Consider the following 19,836-nt stretch of genomic DNA (forward strand, 5'->3'; position numbering starts at 1 on the left):
ATCCTTCTCTTCTCCCAGGAGCAGCTTAGGGTCTTGGGAAGCTGATCCCCCCTTCCCTCTCCCCGTCCCTGGGCTGGGATCCAGGGGGAACGGGAGAGGGATGTTGCAGGCAGAGGCCTTCCCCTTGCCCACGTGGAAGCGGCTGCCAGTACCACCAGCCTGCCCCCAGCCATGTTGACAGACACACGCAGGCCTACGGCCATCCCCGCAGGTGTACATCCACAGTCATCAGTCCACGCAGCTTCCACCACTGCCAAATGCTCAGCTGCATACAACCACTCCGAATCAGTGTCCCAGGGAGCGCCGCAACCTTTACCACTGCAGTCCTTCCAGAACCCCTGGTGTGTTTCCAGGGAGGTTGGGATAAGTCCGACGGAGGTGTCTGCAAGGCCTGGTGACAATGCCAGCCACAGGCAGGACTGTGTTAATTTTGGGGTGCAGGAGGAGAAACAGGACGCCAAGAGCTCAGAAAAGCAGCCACAGACGAGGTTCTGGCTGCATTAGGCAGGGATGGGTGAAGGGCAGCTCCAAGGCTGGCCTGAACCTACAGACCAGGTGCCTCCTCTTCCTGCCTTTCCAGTGACATCCAAATCCCTGGGCTAGAGCTGCTCCCCTTCCCTCAAGGTCTGGCTGGCAGGTGCCGCTTGCCAGGATGAGGCTCGAAGGCAGCTTTCCACCCATTCCAGCACCATCGCCTGGAGAGCTTTCAAAACCTCCTCAGCCCAGGCCACACCCCAGGGTGACTGAATCAGCTGTTGTGAGGGCCCGCTCTGATTTCAGCATATTTAAAGCTTCCCAGGCACAATGTTGACACCTGTGTGCCAAGACCTTGCTATTCACAGGAGCTGTTCGGCGGTCCTGCAGGAGCTTGTTTGCAATGCAGGACGCCCCACCTACTCTGCACTGTAGTGGAGTCAGACCTTTCACCGTCACCAGATCCTAAGGGGACTGATTCACTAGCACTTTTTATTTTTTATTTTTGGAGATGGGGTCTCGCTCTGCTGCCCAGGCTGGGGTGCAGTGGCGCGATCTTGGCTCACTGCAACCTCTGCCTCCCAGGTTTAAGCAATTCTCCTGTCTCAGCGTCTCCAGTAGCTGGTACTACAGGCACCTGCCATAATGCCTGGCTAATTTTTGTATTTTTTTAGTAGAGACGGGGTTTCACCTTGTTGGTCAGGCTGGTCTCGAACCCCTGACCTCAGGTGATTCACCCGCCTCGGCCTCCCAAAGTGCTGGGATTACAGGCACGAGCCACGGTGCCTGGCCCACCAGCACTTTAAAGCCTGAGAAGGATCCCAGGGTCTGGGGTGGCCCCCACCCCAATCTCACTGGCTTGTTGTAGCAAGGAGGGTGCTGAGACCCAGGGAGGGGCAGCAACATGTGCACATTTCCTGACACCAGGGAGGGCTGCTGGGGCCAGGTCAGCCATGGAGGAGGAGGTAATACTCACTCTGACCCTTCCACCCTCTGTCCTCGCCTTAGGGTAAAGGACAGATGCCCTCCACCCCCATCCCTCCAAGCAACGAGACAGGGGCACCCTTGGTCATTTCCAGGCACCTGGGCGGTGAGACTGAAGCACGGGAGGGCCTCTCAAACATCACCCCTCCTCCCAGCTGAACCTCAGACCCCCAGGCCCTCCTCAAAGATCCAGCCTGGGCACCCTGCAGCCCTGTTCCTGACTGGGCAAGGTTCCTCAAAGCTGGGGCCCCTATCTGGGTGTCCCAGATCCCCCTTGAGGCCAGGCACCAGGCAGGTGCCGGCTCTGGGCAAGAATGCTGAACACATGAGTGACATGGCAGGGCTGACACCTGGTAATGTCAGCCAGCTCCAGGAGTCTGCAGGAGCACCCCCCGCCCCGCCACCGCTCATCACTCCATTTGGCTGGTGAGGAGACGGAGGCTCAGAGCCCCCACCCTCACTGGGCAGGGCTTCCGTGCAGGGCAGCCTAGGCCTGCAGGGCTCTGCCTAGGACTTTCAGTGGGAGCTCTGTGGGGGTCCTGAGACGGGGTGGGGGGTGTGTGTGTGGCTGCACAGGTGTTTCTCTGGCTATGTGTGCGTGCGCGTGTGTGTGCCTGTGAGTGTAGCACTCTAGAGCTTCCCCTGCTTTGTCCAGCAGCCCCCGCCCCAAGTCCAGACCCTGCCAAGGGTTCCAGGAGCAGGGAAGAGGAGAGAGGAAGGGAGGGAGCCCCCCCTACTCACAGGGATCTGCTGTACACGCGTGTGCACACATTCACACACACCCACCACTCTCCCAGAAATCCACCACACAGGCAGAGGCAGCCCCCAGCGCCACCCCAGAAGGACCCTCGCTGGAACACGCAGTCCACACCCCCAGAAGCCCCGTCCACCTCCTCCTAGTGCTCTCTGCCGGGAGAAGTCTTCTTCCTCCAAGCCGCTCCCTCCCGGGTGGGGTGGGCTTCCCAGAGGCGGGTGGTTTGCGTCCCAGGGGAGTTAGGAGGGGTGAGGGGTGAGTCTGGTCCATGAAGAGGACCCAGCTCTCGCTAGGGTAGAGGGGTGTGGGGAAGGGTACAGAGGACAGAAGAGGGCTTGGAATGGAAGGGGGCGGGGTGGAGAAGACCAGAGAGGTACTGGCTCAGGGCTGATGGGCGATGGCTCTGGCTCTACGGAAAGGAGACGAGAAGACAGAAGGTGGGGAGGGAGCTTCACTTTTAAAGTGGCAGTAGCTGGGGCAAAGGGTCTTTGGGCGTGAGATGAGCGGGGGCTCAGGGTCTAGAGCGAAGAGAGGTGGGCTAGAGGTAGGGGTTGTTGGGGGCCTCTGAAAAGTATCGCTCCGGACAGGAGCCGGGATGGAGAGGAGGAGGGGGCTGGAGGCGGCGAGGGACTCCAGTCCCGCGGGGTAAAGGGTGGGGGGTTGGCTTGGACAAAACTAGGGGGACAGTGGCCGGGTCTGGGGGCTCACGGGTCCTCACTGTGGGCAGGCAGGGACTCGGAGAAGTGCGGGTGGAGGGGCGGAGGAGGGGGTCTCCCGGCCCAGGGAGACAACTGGGTTGGAGACCGGCCTGGACGTGGCGGGGCTGGGGGCTCCCGCTCTGGCACGCGAAGGGGCCGGGGGTCTCCTGCCCGGGTAGGGGGGGGGCCTCGCGAGTCGCGGCGTCGGGGTCCGCCCGAGGGGCGGAGGGGGCTCCGGGTCCCGGCCGGCGCGTACTCACGTCCAGGATGACGGCGGTGCCCCCGCGCGGCGAGGCTGGGCCGGGGTCCGCGGGGACGGCGGGGGCCAGCGGCTCCCGGGGCTCGGCCATCCTGGCGCCCACCCAGCGCAGCAGCCCGCCCAGCGCCCGGCCCTGCTGCGTTGGCTCCCGGAGCAGCCTGTGCGCGCCGGCCCTGCACAGGCGCGCCGCCCGCTCGCACATCGCGCCGCGCCCGCCGCCGCCGCCCGGAAGCCCGCCGACCCCCGCCCGGCCGCGGCCCGCCCCCGCGCGACCCCCTCCCCGCGCCGGCCGCGCTGCCCCGCCCTCTCTCCCGCTGCCCCCGCGGCCGCGGACACCGCGGGGACTGGCCAGCGCCGGGGGGCGGGCCGGCCGGACCCCGAGACACGTGCCCGCTCCCCGCCGCCCCCACCCCCGGCGGCCGGGCGCGGGGCCTGAGGACTGCCAGCCGGGTCTAGGGGCGCGGGCGCAGCCACAGATGGGGCTACCCAGAGGCGCGGGGCAGGTGAGGCCTGGGGGCGGGGCGGCGCCCCTGGGGTCTGCTCCCCAAAAGTCTCCTGCTCTCCCCGCTTCTAAAGTCCCCCCTCCCACTCGCGGCGCGCTGCAGGGGCCGGAGCGCGGGTGTCCAGCGAGCCCGGAGCGCCCTCTGCCGGCTCCAGCCCCGGGGAGCGGCGCCCACGCACCGCGGCCCTGTCACACCCGCGGGCGCCCACCCTTAACTCCCGCGGGCGTGGACGACCCTTCAGGCCGCCCCTTCCGTTACACAACGCCCAGAACCAGTCTTCACCCCAGAACATCTTTCCTTTACACTCCATCCACCCATCCATCTATCCACCCACCCATCCCTCCGTCCATCCAGCCATCCGCCCGCCCGCCTACCTGTCCATCAATCCATCTATCCAATATCCATCTACCCACCCGCCCGCCCGCCCATCCATTCATCCATCCATCCACCTACCCACCATCTTCCCATCCATCCATCTACCCACCCATCCATCCTCCCTCCCATCCATCCACCCACCTTCCCATCCATCCATCCATCCATCCGCCCGCCCATCTGTCTGTCCATCTACCCACCCACCCACCCTCCCATCCATTCATCCACCCACCTTCCCATCCATCCATCCATCCATCCATCCATCCATCCATCCATCCATCCATCCATCCATCCATCCGCCCGCCCATCTGTCTGTCCATCTACCCACTCACCCACCCTCCCATCCATTCATCCATCCATCCACCCACCATCCTCCCATCCATCTATCCATCCATCCATCCATCCATCCTCCCTCCCATCCATCCATCCAGCCACCCTCCCTCCCATCCACCTACCCATCATCCTCCCATCCATCCAACCATCCTCCCATCTATCCATCCATCCACCCATTCATTTAAAAGATGAATTAAGGAGAACCCACTAGGTGCCAGGCAGGTGCCCAAGTGCTGAGTTGTAGCAATGGACAAAACAGATGGTGTACTTGGCCTCCTGGAGCTCCTGGAGCTTACATCCAAGTGGGCAGAGCCAAACACTGAAATGATTCCACAAATAAATGAACAACTAAAACTGAACTGCTGGCAGGGTGTGGTGGCTCATGCCTGTAATACCAGCACTTTGGAGAGCCAAAGAGGGCGGATCACTTGAGGTCAGGAGTTCAAGACCAGCCTGGCCAACATGGTGAAACCCCCATCTATTAAAAATAAAATAACTAGCTGGGCGAGGTGACAGGCACCTGTAATCCCAGCTACTTGGGAGGCTGAGGCAGGAGAATCGTTTGAACTCAGAAGCAGAGGTTGTAGTGAACCAAGCACCACTACACTCCAGCCTGGACAACAAAATGAGACTCTGTCTCAAAAAAAAAAAAAAAAAAAAAAAAAAAAAATAGAAAAATAAAAACTGAACTGCTATGAAAAGGTAGCACCTTGGACCATGAGAGGAGTCTTTGCTGTGATGGCAGCGGAGGGATTTGTGTCAGAAGAGGCTTCCTAGAGGAAGTGATTCTTATGCTGAGAGATCCCAAGGAAGAGGAATTAAAGAAAGGTGGGAAACTGTCCTGGGCTGGGGACCCTCTGTGCAAAGGCCCTGCGGCAGGCAGGGACCTGGCCAGCAGGAGGGACTGAAAGGAAGCCACGTGGCAGAACAGAGAGGAGGGGGGACAGACTGCGGGGGGGGGGGCAGAACTGCAGCGTCCTCTGGGACACCACTCCCTGCACACACCCGCCACTCCCACCCCCAGGCTGTAGTACAGCTGCCCGCTCAACAGCCCCCACACTTGGGGCACCATCCTTTGTACCCCAAGGCCCCAGTCATGGACCTCATCCAGGACCACATGCCCCAGGACTCCTCCCCCAATCCCCTTCCCTCCCTTCCCCTGAGCCCAGCGCAGGGTCCTGGGAACACAGCTCCCTCCCTGAGCACAGAGTCCTCAGACGCATGAGTGCAGGTGGGCACTGGCTTTATTTGGGACCTGCTTCTGGAAGGTGCAGGCCTGAAGGTCTCCTGCTGGGTGCTCAGCTGGTCCTGGTGATCCCAGCTCACACCAGCAGCTTTCCCCCCAAATCCTAGGTCTAGGCTGACCCTGGCCTGCGGCCACTGTTACCACCTCAGACACTGGGATCCCTACTCCTCTTGACCCCAAAGGTCAGCTATGTGGGCTGACGCCCCTTCCTGGGGCATCTTTAGACGGGCCCTATATCCAGCAGAGATGTGGTCATCTTTGTCCTCTCAGGGCCTGGGAGCCAGCAGGTCTGGCCGGGTGTTAGGGTGGCTTCCTGGTCTCCTTCCTTAGCAGGGAGCTGGCCACAGCCAGGGCTCCCCCCTGCACAAACCTCACGAAGTTGTCCCCGGCCAGCGGCCCCATGGCGTACAGGCCCTCCTGGTGGGTGCTCTGGTAGGTGAAGGGGTCCACGTCAATGGGGTTCCTCTTGGTGCTCAGTGGCTGGTCAGGGTCCACTGCAAAGTCAGCCCCTGCCCCAGGCAGGAAGGAGAGGTCGGGGTGGGAGCCGATGAGGACCAGCACCAGGGAGACCTCAAAGACCTTCTCGACACCCTTGAGGTCCTGGAACACGGCCTGGCAGTCTTCCTTGAAGCACAGCAGCCGGTGCCCGGGGAGGCTGCGGTAACCCTCGTAGGGGCTGGGGGACAGGATGGACTGCTCCCGCATCATCTGATGCACCTTGTGGTACTCAGGGTACAGCATCTTGGGCAGCTGGTTGAACACCAGGCCAGGGTCGTCCACGGCCCGGCGGAAGGCATGGATCACGGGGATGTTGTAGTGGCGGGCGTAGAGGACTGCATCAGCCGCTGACAGCCCCGCGCCAATGATGAGGACAGGGTCCGAGGCCGGGGTCAGCGCACCCACCCTTGTGGCCGCCTCCAGGGCGGACAGCTCATGGTGGATGAAGGGCAGGGCCTCCCCGGGGATGCCTAGCCGGGCTGGGCTGTCGAACGTGCCAGTGGCGAGGACCACGTTGCGGGCCCACAGCGAGTAGGGCTGCCGGCCCTGGTCCCTGCTCAGGAAGCCGCTCACCTGGAAGAGGGGGCTGGAGTCCTGGGCCCCACAGCTGTTGGGATTGGGGGTCCCCCACTCCACGGCTGTGACTACAGCACCGGACACAAAGTTATGCCCCAGACCCTTCTTGACCACGTAGTCCCTGTAGTAGTGGGCAATGTCCCCAGCCGTGGCCCGGCTGTTGCGAAGGCCTCTGTTGGGGAGGATGCAGGAGGCCAGAGTCAGACACTGTTAAGGGTTGGGAGGCTGGGTGGGATGGGAGAGGTCCAGGGCAGTATCAGGCCCTGGAGCTGGACTAGGCTGTAGCTGTAGGACTGGGCCAGGTAATTCAACCTCTCCAAGCCTGAGTCTCCTCTTGGAGCTAACAAGGGTACCTCCCTCAGGAGAGGTGGTATAGGGTAGTGTAGGGTGGTATAGGGTGGGGTTCAGAGTGTAGCCTCCAGAGCCACACTGCCTGGGCTCGAATCCTGACTCTGCCATCAGGGAGCTGTGTCTGTTTCCCCAGTTTGCAAAATGAGGAAGATGTTGGTGGCAGGACCTATTTCATGAGGTCGTGAAGAGGCTTTGGTGAGGTCATGGAGAGGATTTGCTGAGGTCATGAAGAGCATTTGCTGAGGTCGTGGAGAGGATTTGGTGAGGTCATGGAGAGCATTTGCTGAGGTCGTGGAGAGGATTTGGTGAGGTCATGGAGAGCATTTGGTGAGGTCGTGGAGAGGATTTGGTGAGGTCATGGAGAGCATTTGGTGAGGTCATGGAGAGCATTTGCTGAGGTCGTGGAGAGGATTTGGTGAGGTCATGGAGAGCATTTGGTGAGGTCGTGGAGAGGATTTGGTGAGGTCATGGAGAGCATTTGGTGAGGTCGTGGAGAGGATTTGGTGAGGTCGTGGAGAGCATTTGGTGAGGTCGTGGAGAGGATTTGGTGAGGTCATGGAGAGCATTTGGTGAGGTCGTGGAGAGGATTTGGTGAGGTCGTGGAGAGCATTTGGTGAGGTCGTGGAGAGGATTTGGTGAGGTCGTGGAGAGCATTTGGTGAGGTCGTGGAGAGGATTTGGTGAGCCGATAAAAACAAAGGGCTTAGGATGGAACCTGACTGGAAGTAAGTGCCACGTGAGGATGGGCCACCATGATTGTCACCTCAAAGGATTAAATATGGTATGATTCCGTTTTTATAGAGTTCAGAAACAGGCAGAACTCATCTATGGAGCTGCACATCAAGAGAGGGGTTACCTCCGGGGACGGGGAAGGGGTCCTGGTCGGAAAGGGCACGGGGGCTTCTGGGGAGAGGGTCGGTTTCTTGATTCTCTGTGCTTACCTTGATAAATTTAATCAACCTGTACTCACAGCAGTTATATACTTTTCTATATGTAGCTAATTTTTAAATTGTATTTTATTATTATTTTTTGAGACGGAGTCTCACTCTGCCGCCCAGGCTGGAGTGCCATGGCGTGATCTCAGCTCACTGCGGCCCCTGCTTCCTGGGCTCAAGCGATTCTCATGCCTGTGCCTCCTGAGTAGCTGGGACTACAGGCGTGCAGCGCCAAGCCTGGCTAATTTTTGTATTTTTATTAGAGATGGGGTATTGCCGTGTTGGCCAGGATGGTCTCGAACTCTGGACCTCAAGTGATCCACCGGCCTCGGCTTCCCAAAGTGCTGGGACTACAGGCTCGCACCACTGCACCTGGCCGATATGTAGTCAATTTAAAAGGTGATTTAAAGACTCCCACGTGAGGCACTCACGTCATTCCCAGCCCACACAGCAGCGGGAGGCATTTTACTATTGTTGTGTTTTAATTGTCACTCTTCCCAGGGGCAGTGACTGCAGGCCCATTCTTGTGGGGCTTAATGACAGGCTTTGGCATCATCCTAGCACCTTCCTGTATCTCACTGTGTGACCTTAGATGAGTTAATTTACCTAGCTTGTGGACTCACGGTTCAGGATGAACTCCCTTAGGGGAGAATCCTGTGCCACCTGCTGTCTGGCTACATGTAGCAGGAGCTGACAATGGACCCCCAAGGCCGTGCCAGTCAACCCAGCGCAGCTCGTCTGTGACCCTGGAGTTTATCTCTGTGGGCCGCCATTCTCCTTTTCTCAGTTTTTGTAAAGATTGTGATACAGGACGGTCCCAAGAGCATGTTCTGTGCGGAGTTATTTATAATAATGACACAATGGAAAGAATGAACGCTCCAGGGCTGGCAGGGGCTGGGTAACCTTGGCAGCGCCGTGAGGGCAGGGGGTGTGTCTGCGGTGGTTTTGTGCTCTGACATCTAAGCCCAAGGCCTGGCACATAATAAGCATTTGGTGATTTGCTGGACTGGGGATGCTTACCCACCTTTGGGAATATTGTGAGGCCATGTAAAAGGAGGGTTTTGAACGCTGTGACATCGCCACATGAAATGCTTGGGATAGAATGTGAAAATGCAGAAGTAGGCTATAAAAGGCTGTGCTTCCATGTGAAATGAAAGCTTCTGGCTGCCTACTAACACATAGCTACACAAAACCTGGGTGTCTTCCTGCCAAACATGCAGAAGAGTCTTTGCATCAAAGAGACAGTGAGGCCTGGAGGGGGACGCCTGGAGTGCCTGCCGTTGGGGACACAAGCCGGGTCACAGCCCTGGGGGCAGAGGAGGCCGGGCTTCCCAAGAGGCAGACTGCACCCGAGTATCTGCACTGGGGCAGCTTCTCACTTGAGTGGACACCCCCGGGAGGAGCAGGGGCTGGAACTCCTTTATTCAGTGATTGAAACTGTGACAGGAAAATCAATCTTGGGCCCCTGAATCACTAAGTTAAAGGAAAAGTCAAGCGGAGAACTGCTTAGGGCAAAGCTGCCTCCCGTCCTGCTCAAAGTCTTCCCTCTGCTCACTGAGATAAACACACATCTGATTGCCTGCTTTGGAAAGGCTCATCAGAAACTCAAGAATGCAACCGTTTGTCTCTCACCTGTCTGAGACCTGGACACTCCCTCCCTGCTGGAGTTGCCCCGCCTCTGGACGGAACCAATGTCCATCTTACATATATTGATTGATGTCTCAAGTCTCCCTAATGTATACAGCCAGGCTGTACCCCGACCACCTTGGGCACGTGTTATCAGGACCTCCTGGGGCTGTGTCATGGTCACGCATCCTCAACCTTGGCCGTTAAACTTCCCAAACTAACTGAGACCTGTCTCAAATATTCAGGGTTCACACACCATTTCTCTAGGGTGGCCATGATGGGGCAGGAAGCCAGATGGGGAGAAAATACCCCAGGAGTGAAAGGGTGGGGAGAAGTGTGGGTTTCGGGTGAGCTGTTTTCCTTCTGCATTTCCAATAATCTGCATGACCTTAGGTGAGTTAATTTACCCAACTTGTGGGCTCATGGTTAAGGATGAAACTCACCTGTAGCAAAAGCAGTAAAAAAAAGAAGAAAAAAGAAAGTCACCCTATTAGCTGAGTCAGAAAGATTGTTCTAGGCCAGGCTCAGAATAGAGGGAGGGGCTGAAGGGAGACCACAAGGACTGGGGGACCTGTGCCAGAGGCATGGGGCAGGGCGTGAGGGTCAGGGGCCAGCTGTTACCCCCTCCTTAGGGGCTGGGGCACTCCGGGGAGGCCCAGTTGGGGGCCATGTGACCGGATGGTCTGCTGCTTGCATAGGACAGGGGGTCCTCGGGGGAGCCCAGCTCTGCTGCTCAGCTCCACTCATGTGGGGTGGACAAGTCCTTTCCCTATCTGAGCCTCAGTTTCCCCCTCTGGAAGAAGAGGAAGACAGACCAGATGCACTCTGAACCCCTGTACCTCTGGCTCCTGGGCTCAGTGTGGGGGGCCTGTGAAAGGAAAATCAATCTTGGGACCCCCAAATCACTAAGCTAAAGGGAAAAGTCAAGCTGAGAACTGCTGAGGGTCAACCTGCCTCCCCTTCTATTCAAAGTCACCCCTCTGCTCACGGAGATAGATGCATATCTGATCGCCTCATTTGGAGATGCTCATCAGAACCTCAAAAGGATGCAACTGTTTATCTCTCACCTACCTGTGACCTGGAAGCCCCTCCCCGCTTCCTGCCTTTGCTTCAAGTTGGCCCACCTTTCCAGACCGAACCAGTGTACTTACAAATACTGATTCATGTCTCATGTCTCCCTAAAGTGTACAAAACCAAGCTGTGCCCGATCACCTTGGGTACACGTCCTTAGGACTTCCTGAGGCTGTGTAATGGGTGCGTCCTCAACCTTGGCAAAATAAACTTTCTAAAGTAACCGAGACCTGTCTCAGATTTTCTGGGTTCACAGGCCCAACCTTCCGTGTCCCCCAAGGCGTCCTGGGGCAGCCTCACCTTCGCTTCTTCTGCATCCAGTCCTTGACCTCCAGGTCCGGGAGCCCCATCCACTGGCCTTGGCTCAGGGTCACCATGGAGCCTTCGATGGACTGCAGGAAAAGGAACACTTTGGTCCAAGCCTCTGCTAACCTGAACCCATTTGGGGCTAGAGGGCATGGGAGGCCTTGGCTGGGGCTGGGTGGAGGGAGGAGGGAGAGGCAGGGTTGCGGGGTAGAGAATGAGGAAAGGGAGATGCTAGAGTCCCAGCTCCAAGTGGGGAGAATGAGGGAGAGAGCGCCCCCTACAAGGCATGCCCTCGCTGCCCCACTTACGTGCCAGGCTCCCCCAGGGAGGTTCCGGCCCAGGACCACGTGGGGGATGGCGTGCTCCTTCCGGTGCTTCCAGGTGAGGACCGACTTCATGTTTCCCCCAAAGTCTGTGTCCGGGCGCAGAAGGGCATCAAAGAGCAGGGCCACGGGGCTTTGGGATCGGCCTTCGAGGCCTTCAGACAGGTAGTCCAGGTCCTGGAGGGGGGCACGGGTCAGAGGGGCTGCTGGAGGAGGGCGGGGTCGTCTCCCCAGAGTCTCAGGCTGGGCAGGAATGTGGGGACTGGGGCTGGGCCATTTCCGTGGCACTGGAGGGTCTCAGAGAGATGCGCGCACTGGGGGCGGTTTGAAGCTCTCATTTTGAGGGCTTTCCAGGAGGCCAAGGGTCCCAGAGTACAGAGCAAATGGGCAAGCTTGGATGAGACTGGGGCGATGCCTGAGCCTACATCCCTACCCTAATATGAGCGTGGTCAGATCAGCTTGGGAGGTGCTGCCTCTTTGTTTTTGTTTTGCTTGTTTTTTTTTGAGGCGGAGTCTTGCTCTGTCGCCCAGGCTGGAGTGCGGTGGGCGTGATCTCGGCTCACTGCAAGCACCGCCTCCTGGGTTCACGCCATTCTCCTGCCTCAGCCTCCTGAGTAGCTGGGACTACAGGCGCCCACCACCTCACCCGGCTAATTTTTTGTATTTTTAGTAGAGACGGGGTTTCACTGTGTTAGCCAGGATGGTCTCGATCTCCTGACGTCGTGATCCGCCCGCCTCAGCCTTCCAAAGTGCTGGGATTACAGGCTTGAGCCACCGTGCCCAGCCGGCGGTGCTGCCTCTTAACAGTAGATAATACAGGCGGGTTCTGACAAGTCCTGCAGCCATCCATCATTTACCTGTTTAATTTTGCCAAGCCCAGTATGTCCCTGTTTTACTGGAGTGGGGACATTTTTCTCTGTATATTATACTGAGGACCTAGTATTCTATGGAGAGCATTTGGAAAAATACTGGTCCAGATCAAATGGTCAAGACCTATTTCCTCAGCCCCAACTCGGGCAGGAGGGAACAGGAGGATGTACGCTGCCTGACGAGGGAGGTCAACAAGGGGAGGTCGTGGAGGGGCACAGTGGAAAACAAGGGGTATGGAGGGAGGATTTGCAAACCCTTGTGGGCAGGAGGTAGTGGGACTGAAATATCTGTGGCAGAGTTTCTCAACCTTGGCCCCATTGACATTTGAGCCAGATCATTCTTTGTAGCTAGAACAAAGTCATCCAAATGTCAGTGGGGCCAAGGTTGAGAAACTCCACCGCAGATATTTCAGTTCCACCACCCTCGTTGTCCTGTGCAGTGCTGGACGTTTGCCAGCATCCCTGGCCTCATCCCTGGCCTCCACCCTGCTAGATTTGATAGTCCCACCACCCTGCCATGACAACCCAAATTGTCGCCAGACATTGCCAGGTGTCCCCCGAGGAGAAAAATCATCCCCTCCTTGAGAACCACAGGTCTAAGGCATAGTGAGTCCTACCCCATGTGGCATTTGTGGGTCTCTGATTTTCATGATCTCCGTGGCTGACTGTGTGGACTCCTGAATTCTGTGTTTGGGCTTGTTTCCAGCAAACACACACTATTGTTTTTCCCTGGGAAAGCTTCGGTAGTTTTCCAAGGGCGGGTGTGTCCTCCTCAGAGCTCCGGCCCCAGGCTTACCCACCTGGTCCAGGATGGAGACCCCCGGGGCCTCGGTGAGCTTCCTCTGCAGCAGGGGGTGTGGGTGGATGGCATCTGGCTTCACATAGGGTGTGTAGCCGGAGAGCAGGTAGGACAGGCAGATCCCAGAGGGGCCGTTACCTGGGGAGAGAGGGTGGAGGTTAAAGGGGGTGGCCTTTTCAGGTGGGAGATACTACTGCGGAACGCTTTGATCTAGATGTGGCACATTCATTCATGTATCCTTCATTCATAAAAATAAAATATTGATTAAGCCCTTAGCCTGTGCCAGACACTGTGCCTAATGATAATTTAAAAAAGAAGGAATGAATAACTGTTGAGAGCTTCCTCTGTGCCAGGAATTGTACTGAGGGCTTTCGCAATAGCCTCAAAATAGCTTCAGCGAGGCAAGTGCTACTCTTTTCCTCCTTTTATCCTTGAGGAAATGGGTACAGAGAGGTTAAGTAACTTGCCTGTGGTCACACGGCTGGAAGGTAGACGAGCCGGGATGAAAACCCAGACAGGGGGAACCTCTGACAACACGACTGAGATTCTGACATTGCTAAGAACTAGGTCAGATGGATGAGCGAATGTAGCACAGACTGCTATGTGGCCTGGGGGCGAGCTTGAGTGGTGGGTGCTCGTGGGTGCCGGGCCACCTGTTGGGTCTGCTGCTTGCACGTCTGAAGAACTGCGCCACCATCTGTGGTGCTTCCTGGGCAATTCACCAGGCACAGCCCTGTGACAGTGCTTCTCTTTTTATCTGTCCTTTCCCCTCTCCTTATCTCGTCTGATTCAGAATATTACTCATATGTAGGATACCAGGAGGAACCATAAGAAATCACAGGCACCCATCTGTTTTTGCCTTACAGAAATGACCATCTCACGTGGCTCAACTGGGCGCCTGCATACTGGGGGGTCATCTGTCCCCATTTTTGCAGACGGAGGACAGGAATTATAAGCCGCTGCTGTGTCCTCTCGTGTGGGCACCTAGCACAGTGCTGGGCACAGGGTAGTCATGGGACCAGTGTGGGCTCAGGACCAGGCCTCCCTGCCCCACGCTGGGTTGCCTCCAGCTGATGGGTGTGTTCTAGAGCCCTGGGTTCTCAGAGGCGTAAAAGGGAATGATAGTTTATAAACTGCTAAGCCTAGCACTGGCCACATAGTAAATGCTCAATGGCTTAATTTAAAGACCACTGTAAAGAGGCCAGGCCTGGGCCAAGAATGGTGGTTCACACCTATAATCCCAGCACTTTGGGAGGCCGAGGCAGGCAGATCACTTGAGGCCCGAAGTTCGAGACCAGCCTGGCCAACATGATGAAACCCCATCTCTACTAAAAATACAAAAATTAGCCGGGCGTGGTGGCGGGCCCCTGTAATCCCAGCTACTCGGGAGGCTGAGGCAGGAGAATCGCTTGAGCTCGGGAGGCGGAGGTTGCAGTGAGCCAAGATCGCACCACTGCACTCCAGCCTGGGTGACAGAGTGAGACTTTGTCTCAAAAGAAAAACAAACAAACAAACAAAACCCCGAAATACAAAAAAAGAGGCCAGGCCTGGACTTGCCCAGCTCCTGCCCTCAGACCTGGGGGCTACCCGGAAGGCTCAGTGGAGCCCCTCCCCGGCTGGCGCTGACACTCACCCACGATGATGACTGGGAGGGGCTCTGAGCTGCTGGCGCCGAGGTGGTCCTTTCCGGAGGAGCTCATGGCTGGTGGGGGGCTTGGGGCTGGCGGCAGACCTGGAGCGGGGGAGAGGGGAAGGAAGAGCCCGTTCGGGTGAGGCCTGGGTGTCCACACAGCCACTCCACCTCCCGGCTAGGGTGGCCTCCTGTGGCCCCTAGCGTCTTGTCTGGGGTCCCTGTGAGGCACATCTGATGGGACTCCCTTCTTGCTCCCACACAGCCTCTGCTCCCAACAGCCCGTCTGCCCCACCCCTCCCCGGTCATGCAGGACGTGACCTCCCCTCCTCTGGCCTGGTCACCCCAGGCAGCCACTGTCCCTCTGAGCCTCACTCTACTCTCCCATCTCACTGGAGCAGCAACAGTCCCCGAAGCTCATTATCTGTCTTCCCGACAGGCCATTCCAGCCCAACCCAGGAACAAGCCCTGCCAGGCCCTTCCGTGGGCCACAGCCCTCGAGTCCCAGTGTGGCCTGGTGGACTTTGGAGTCGTCACCCAGCCCTGGTAAGTTGCTCCCTATCCCATTCCCGGGCTTCTCTGGGTTTCAGTTTCCTCATCTGTAAAATGGAAGCAATGAGTATCTCCTAGGATGGTTGAGGGACGCAGTGGGGTCACAGACGGGAAGCACCTGCCTGGAGCGAATTTGCCACGGGGAAAGGGCCAGCGCTGTGGCCTGCCCCGGGGCTGGGCTGGACGTGGGGAAATGGAAGCAGTGGCCAGGTTTGGGGACGTGCTGGTGAACCTGCCATCTCTGGGGCAGCGGCGCCCTCTGCTGGCCCCAGGCCCAAATCGCTCAAAGGGACTCAGGTGCTGGTCCTAGAGCTGCCGGTGCCTGGAGGGGCATCAGACCCACCTGCTCCCCTACACCAGCTCGCAGAGGACACTAGCCTCACCCGAGGGCCACATGCTGCCATCCTGAGAGCCACAAGGCAACACCCTTGTGGGCACAGGGATGGTGAGCATTTGGCACTTACTCTGTACCGGGTATTTGACATGCTTTTTCTCATATCCGCCTCACACGGACCCTGTGCAGTCCTGGCCGTATTAATGTCCCATTCCACAGATGTGTGAACGGGGCTCAGAGAGGTCGCACAAGCTTCTCAGTGTCATGCAGCTGGCTTTGAAACCCAGGGCTCGCTGGTGCCAAGGCCCTGCCAGTGCCACCACCCACGCCATTCGGCCTGTCCCCCGTGGAGATCCAGGGTCCATCCAGGTGTCACACTCACAGGGGAAAGACTGAGTGGGAGGGCACTGGGCTTGGACCATCCAGAGTGGCCAGGGGTGGGGGTCCAGGGTAACCTGCCTCCAGAATTCTTCCAGAGAAAGTGGGAATCTGGATTTCTATGTGAATTATCTGATTTGAAGAAGTGCGCAATGAGTGAAAGTACAGTTTTGGCAGATCCTTAACAGGCCAACCAAACACAGCTGAGACCAGTGTGTGGCCTCTGATGTGTGCAGGGTGACAGAAACACCATCGTCCGCCTCCAGGCAGGCTGTGAGGAGATGGATGAGAGACTGCCATACAGATGGGCCACTGAGAGGACCCAAGTGTTCCCCCCACAGTGACAACAACTGACCTTCTCACAGCACTCTACAGTGGGAAGGAGGTTGCATCTAAGGCAGTAGCATCCAGGCCGTTCAGCAGCCTTGACAGGTGAGCCCTGTCACCTCCGTCTTGCAGGTGAGGAGAAGGAGGCTTCGAGGGTGAGGATGAGCCCAGCAGGGAAGGGGTCTGTCAGGGACCCCTGTGTTGGTGCTCTCTGCTCCCCTGAGCGCCGCCTTTCTTGCCTCCGCTGGGGTGGGGGCCAGGGACAGCTTCCGTGTCCTGTCTAGGCAAGCCCCTATGCCCTGCACCCAAGACCTCCTCCTCCCTTTCTGGAGAGAAGGAAGGTGACATCCTGCACTCACCAGGGACCACATGGCCTCTTCATGCCCAGCTCCCTGCAAGGCCCCAGGATGCCTGCCTGGGGAGGGGATTTCAGGGTGACGCCGCCACCAATCATAATAATAGTAATAGTCACAAGAACAACAAAGACAGCATGTGGCTGACATTTCCATACTTCTGTGGAGTGGGCTGCGTGCCAGGCATGATCTCAACACTTAATACGCATTAACAAACTGAATCCTTATTTAATCGGGTTGTTGTAAGTACTCTGAGGGCCAGAGAGTTTCTCACGGCCCTTTACAGTCTGCAAGGTGGTTGAACCAGCTTTCACAGGCTGGGCTGGATCGGAGCCCAGGTCGTCCTGCTCCAGAGCCTTCTCTGTGCCCCGAGGGCTGTGACAGCTCCTGCTGAGACCCCTCTGCCAGGTGGAACGTGCAGTGTCCATTCCAGGGTCCCCCACTGCTCTGTCACAGTGCTAGTGGCAGGCGGGGAGGCAGAGGGACAGCTGATGACCTGGTGTTCTGGCCGGGAAGGGATCATTTCTCATTGACCCTGAGCGCTGGGTATACCCAGAGGCCTTGGAGAATAGGACTGCGGGTCCCAGAGAGCTTTCTCTGGCTCGCTCCTGGTACCTTTCTCTGGCTTGCTCCTGGTACCCTCGAATGGCTCGGAGCCCCTCAGTGCTCATCATGGTCTGCAGGAACAGCAGCCACTGGGGAGCATGGGACCTCCTGGTAAGGGGCTTCCCCACATTACCTCCTTTGATCCTCCTAGCAACCCACTTTGCAGATGAGGAGACTGAGGCTTGGAGAGGTGAAGCCATGCCCTGAGGCTATCGAGCCGGTGGGCGATGGAACCGATATTTGATCCCCGTGGGCTGACCCCCCAGACACCCCAACCCCTTCCTCAAACGGGTGAGCCAACCTGCTCCATCTGCCCCAGTGCACCCGCCCTGGGCCATGCCCTGCTCCTCCTTTGTTCTTTTGGATTCTTCCACCACCCCGAGAAAGACACTTGCAGGAGCCCCTGTTGGCCAGTGAGGAATCAGAACCAGCTGCCCTTTACCACCCTCTGCAGGCAGCAGAGGGCACTGATTTACCGCCAGAGCTTTGGGGCTCCAAGTCCAGGGCTCCCTCCTGAGACTGTCCTCAGGCACCTGAACAGAAGCTTCTGGATGCCACATACGTGAGGTCACCACCCAGGGGCTGGACCTGAGAAGTCACTTCCTGTGCAGAGTGACCCAGGATGCCCCAAAGTCCCAAGCAGCTTGACGCTGTCACTCATTACCTCAGACAAATATGCTGCCAACTTACAAAAGAGCGTTCAAAAGTTTCATTTCAATTCTTTTTGTGCTTTTCAGTTTTATGGAGTTGGAAGAATCAATTTTTAATGTTATCTTTTTAACTCCCTTTGATTGAAGATGGCAGCTGATGGAAAGAAGTTACCATTAAAAATTGATGTTTCAAATTTCACAAAGGCAAATATGATAAAAGAAATGAAAACAGTTGCACCTTCGACTGACGTTTCTTTCAAGTGTGCAGCATTTGTACTTCTGAGGTTGTTAAAGCTGCAAACTGCTCTGAGACTCTGGGACACCTGTATGTCTGCATTTCTTTCTAGTGGCCATTTACTCATTTGCCTTTGAAGACACCCCAAAAGGTGGGCTTTCTTATCCCCATTGTGCAGAGGAAGAAACGCTCTTCAGGAGGAGTGGGCGTCTTGCCTCAGGTCACCTAGGAGTTTCCAAGACCATGGCCATGTGACAAATCTTAGTTCTGCCAAGTCCCCTCCAGTAAAACAACTGATTACAGGGAGACCAAGAAAGTGACATGAAGCCCTGGGGGGGCTAAAGTGGGAGATGGTGGTCTGTCCACGCAAGCGGCACTTGCTGTTTATCACAGATGAGCCCTCACCCCAGTGCCGCACACCTGGAGCCCAGGATCTCCTGCAGCTCCCCAGCCTCCCAGGGGCCGCCCTCCCGACCCACCGCACTCTTGAGCCTCCTGAGAGAAGCTAAGTCGCTGGGACCTCAGGGGCTGGGGGCTGTTCACGGGCACCCACGGACCCTGTCCCTCCTGAGCAGAAGCAGAAACCCAGAGGGCACCCAGCCTGGCTGCCGATACAGTGGCCTTAGAACAGCTGGGCTGCACACCCGGGCTGGCCACACCCCTCTTTCCTGCTAGGAACGGCGGTTACATGGGCCAGGGTACGCTGGGACTGTGGCCACTTCAGCTGCTTGGCTGAGGGTGCCAGGCACCCGGACAGGGACACAGCTGAGGATCTGGGAGGAACCTGGGGTAGGGGAGAATCCTGCCGGGCTCCAGAGAACCCAGGGGAGGGCCTCCACTCAGGACCACCCGGCATCACTGCCTGGCGCCCGGGCTCTGCAGACCCTCCAGTCCAGCTGGGCCTGCCCCTGGTGCCTGGGATGTGCCTGATTCCCTGCCCCGGAGCCTGGCCCCGGACACTCACCTGACAGGCAGTGGTGCGGGAGCCCGGTGAGCCTGGCCAAGTTGTGCTCTAGGAGGGTCAGGGGATCACAGATCACAAAGTCCCCCGTGAGATCGGGACACCCATTACCCCGTGGGGATCCAAGAGGCTCTGAGAGGCCAGAGGGAAGTGAGGGTATTTCACAGGGAGGGAGGAGGCGGCGCAGGCAGTGGGCGGGGCCAGGAAAATCACTTTCATAAGCGTGAGTCAGCAGGGACCCGTGATGAATGAACTTGCGGGTGTCACACTGCCTGCCTCATGGCCAGCCTTAAAGGGCCCCTGCTGGGCAGCCTGCCAGGGGGCCTAGGGTGACGCTGCCTCCCAGCCACCTCCCCCCAGCCAGACCCCCGTCCCCGGGGCTCAGTCTCTGGAGGAGGAACCAGTGACCTCTGAATGAGCCAGCCTGGCCTTTCTCACAAGGGAGGAGGAGATGGCTTTGTCCGGCACACAAAGTAAACCCGTCCAGTTCCCTCATTCCACCAGGATTCTACTGCACCCTCCAGCCCCCAAAAGCCCTCTGGCACCAGCCTGCCTGGGCTGAGAATCCACCTTTGCCATTTCCTGGCTGCAGGGCTCTGGCAAGCTGCTTAGGGCCCACACCTCAGTTTTCTCATCTGAAAACTGGGGCCAAGTCACAGACTGTCTCTGCCAGAGTGGCTGTGAGGGTTTAAATGACATCTTTCTTGGCTGCCATGCTTAGAACTTGAAGCCTGCTCCCTGGCTCTTCTCTCCTGTTTTGTGTGGGTAGCACTGCACACCCCACACCTTGCTGTTTCCTAATTATTATTATTATTATTATTATTATTATTATTA

General features: G+C 57.7%; 2 protein-coding genes across 4 annotated transcripts in view; both read right to left on the minus strand.

Moving 5' to 3' along the window:
• The window catches only part of NECAB2 (N-terminal EF-hand calcium binding protein 2), a 42,117-nt gene extending 38,735 nt beyond the window's left edge, over nt 1–3,382 (minus strand). For 2 of the 3 annotated variants that reach the window (XM_030925297.1, XM_030925298.1), the window contains exon 1: nt 3,171–3,382. In XM_030925297.1, coding sequence (XP_030781157.1) covers nt 3,171–3,371 — 201 coding nt within the window. In that variant the 5' untranslated portion in view covers nt 3,372–3,382. The remainder of the gene's footprint in view (nt 1–3,170) is intronic. The other variant, XM_030925299.1, reaches the window with a different exon arrangement.
• Nucleotides 3,383–5,603: 2,221 nt separating this feature from the next.
• Nucleotides 5,604–19,148, minus strand: OSGIN1 (oxidative stress induced growth inhibitor 1). The gene is made up of 6 exons (XM_010355647.2): nt 19,006–19,148; nt 14,610–14,708; nt 12,978–13,114; nt 11,294–11,485; nt 10,980–11,071; nt 5,604–6,869 (listed from the first exon to the last, which is right to left on the minus strand). The coding sequence occupies exons 2-6, from the start codon at nt 14,674–14,676 to the stop codon at nt 5,924–5,926; spliced, it is 1,434 nt and encodes a 477-aa protein (XP_010353949.2). The 5' UTR covers nt 14,677–14,708; nt 19,006–19,148; the 3' UTR covers nt 5,604–5,923.
• Nucleotides 19,149–19,836: the final 688 nt, after the last annotated feature.

Source organism: Rhinopithecus roxellana, chromosome 20 (assembly GCF_007565055.1).
Source record: "Rhinopithecus roxellana isolate Shanxi Qingling chromosome 20, ASM756505v1, whole genome shotgun sequence".
Classification (NCBI taxonomy): domain Eukaryota; kingdom Metazoa; phylum Chordata; class Mammalia; order Primates; family Cercopithecidae; genus Rhinopithecus; species Rhinopithecus roxellana.

Coding starts and splice junctions, on each gene's coding strand:
- OSGIN1 (XM_010355647.2), bottom strand. CDS start 14,676: ATGAGCTCCTCCGGAAAGGACCACCTCGGCGCCAGCAGCTCAGAGCCC. Junction 13,115..14,609: donor CCTCCCAGTCATCATCGTGG/GTGAGTGTCAGC, acceptor CTCTCTCCCCAG/GTAACGGCCCCTCTGGGATC. Junction 6,870..10,979: donor TGGATGCAGAAGAAGCGAAG/GTGAGGCTGCCC, acceptor CCTCCCCAACAG/AGGCCTTCGCAACAGCCGGG.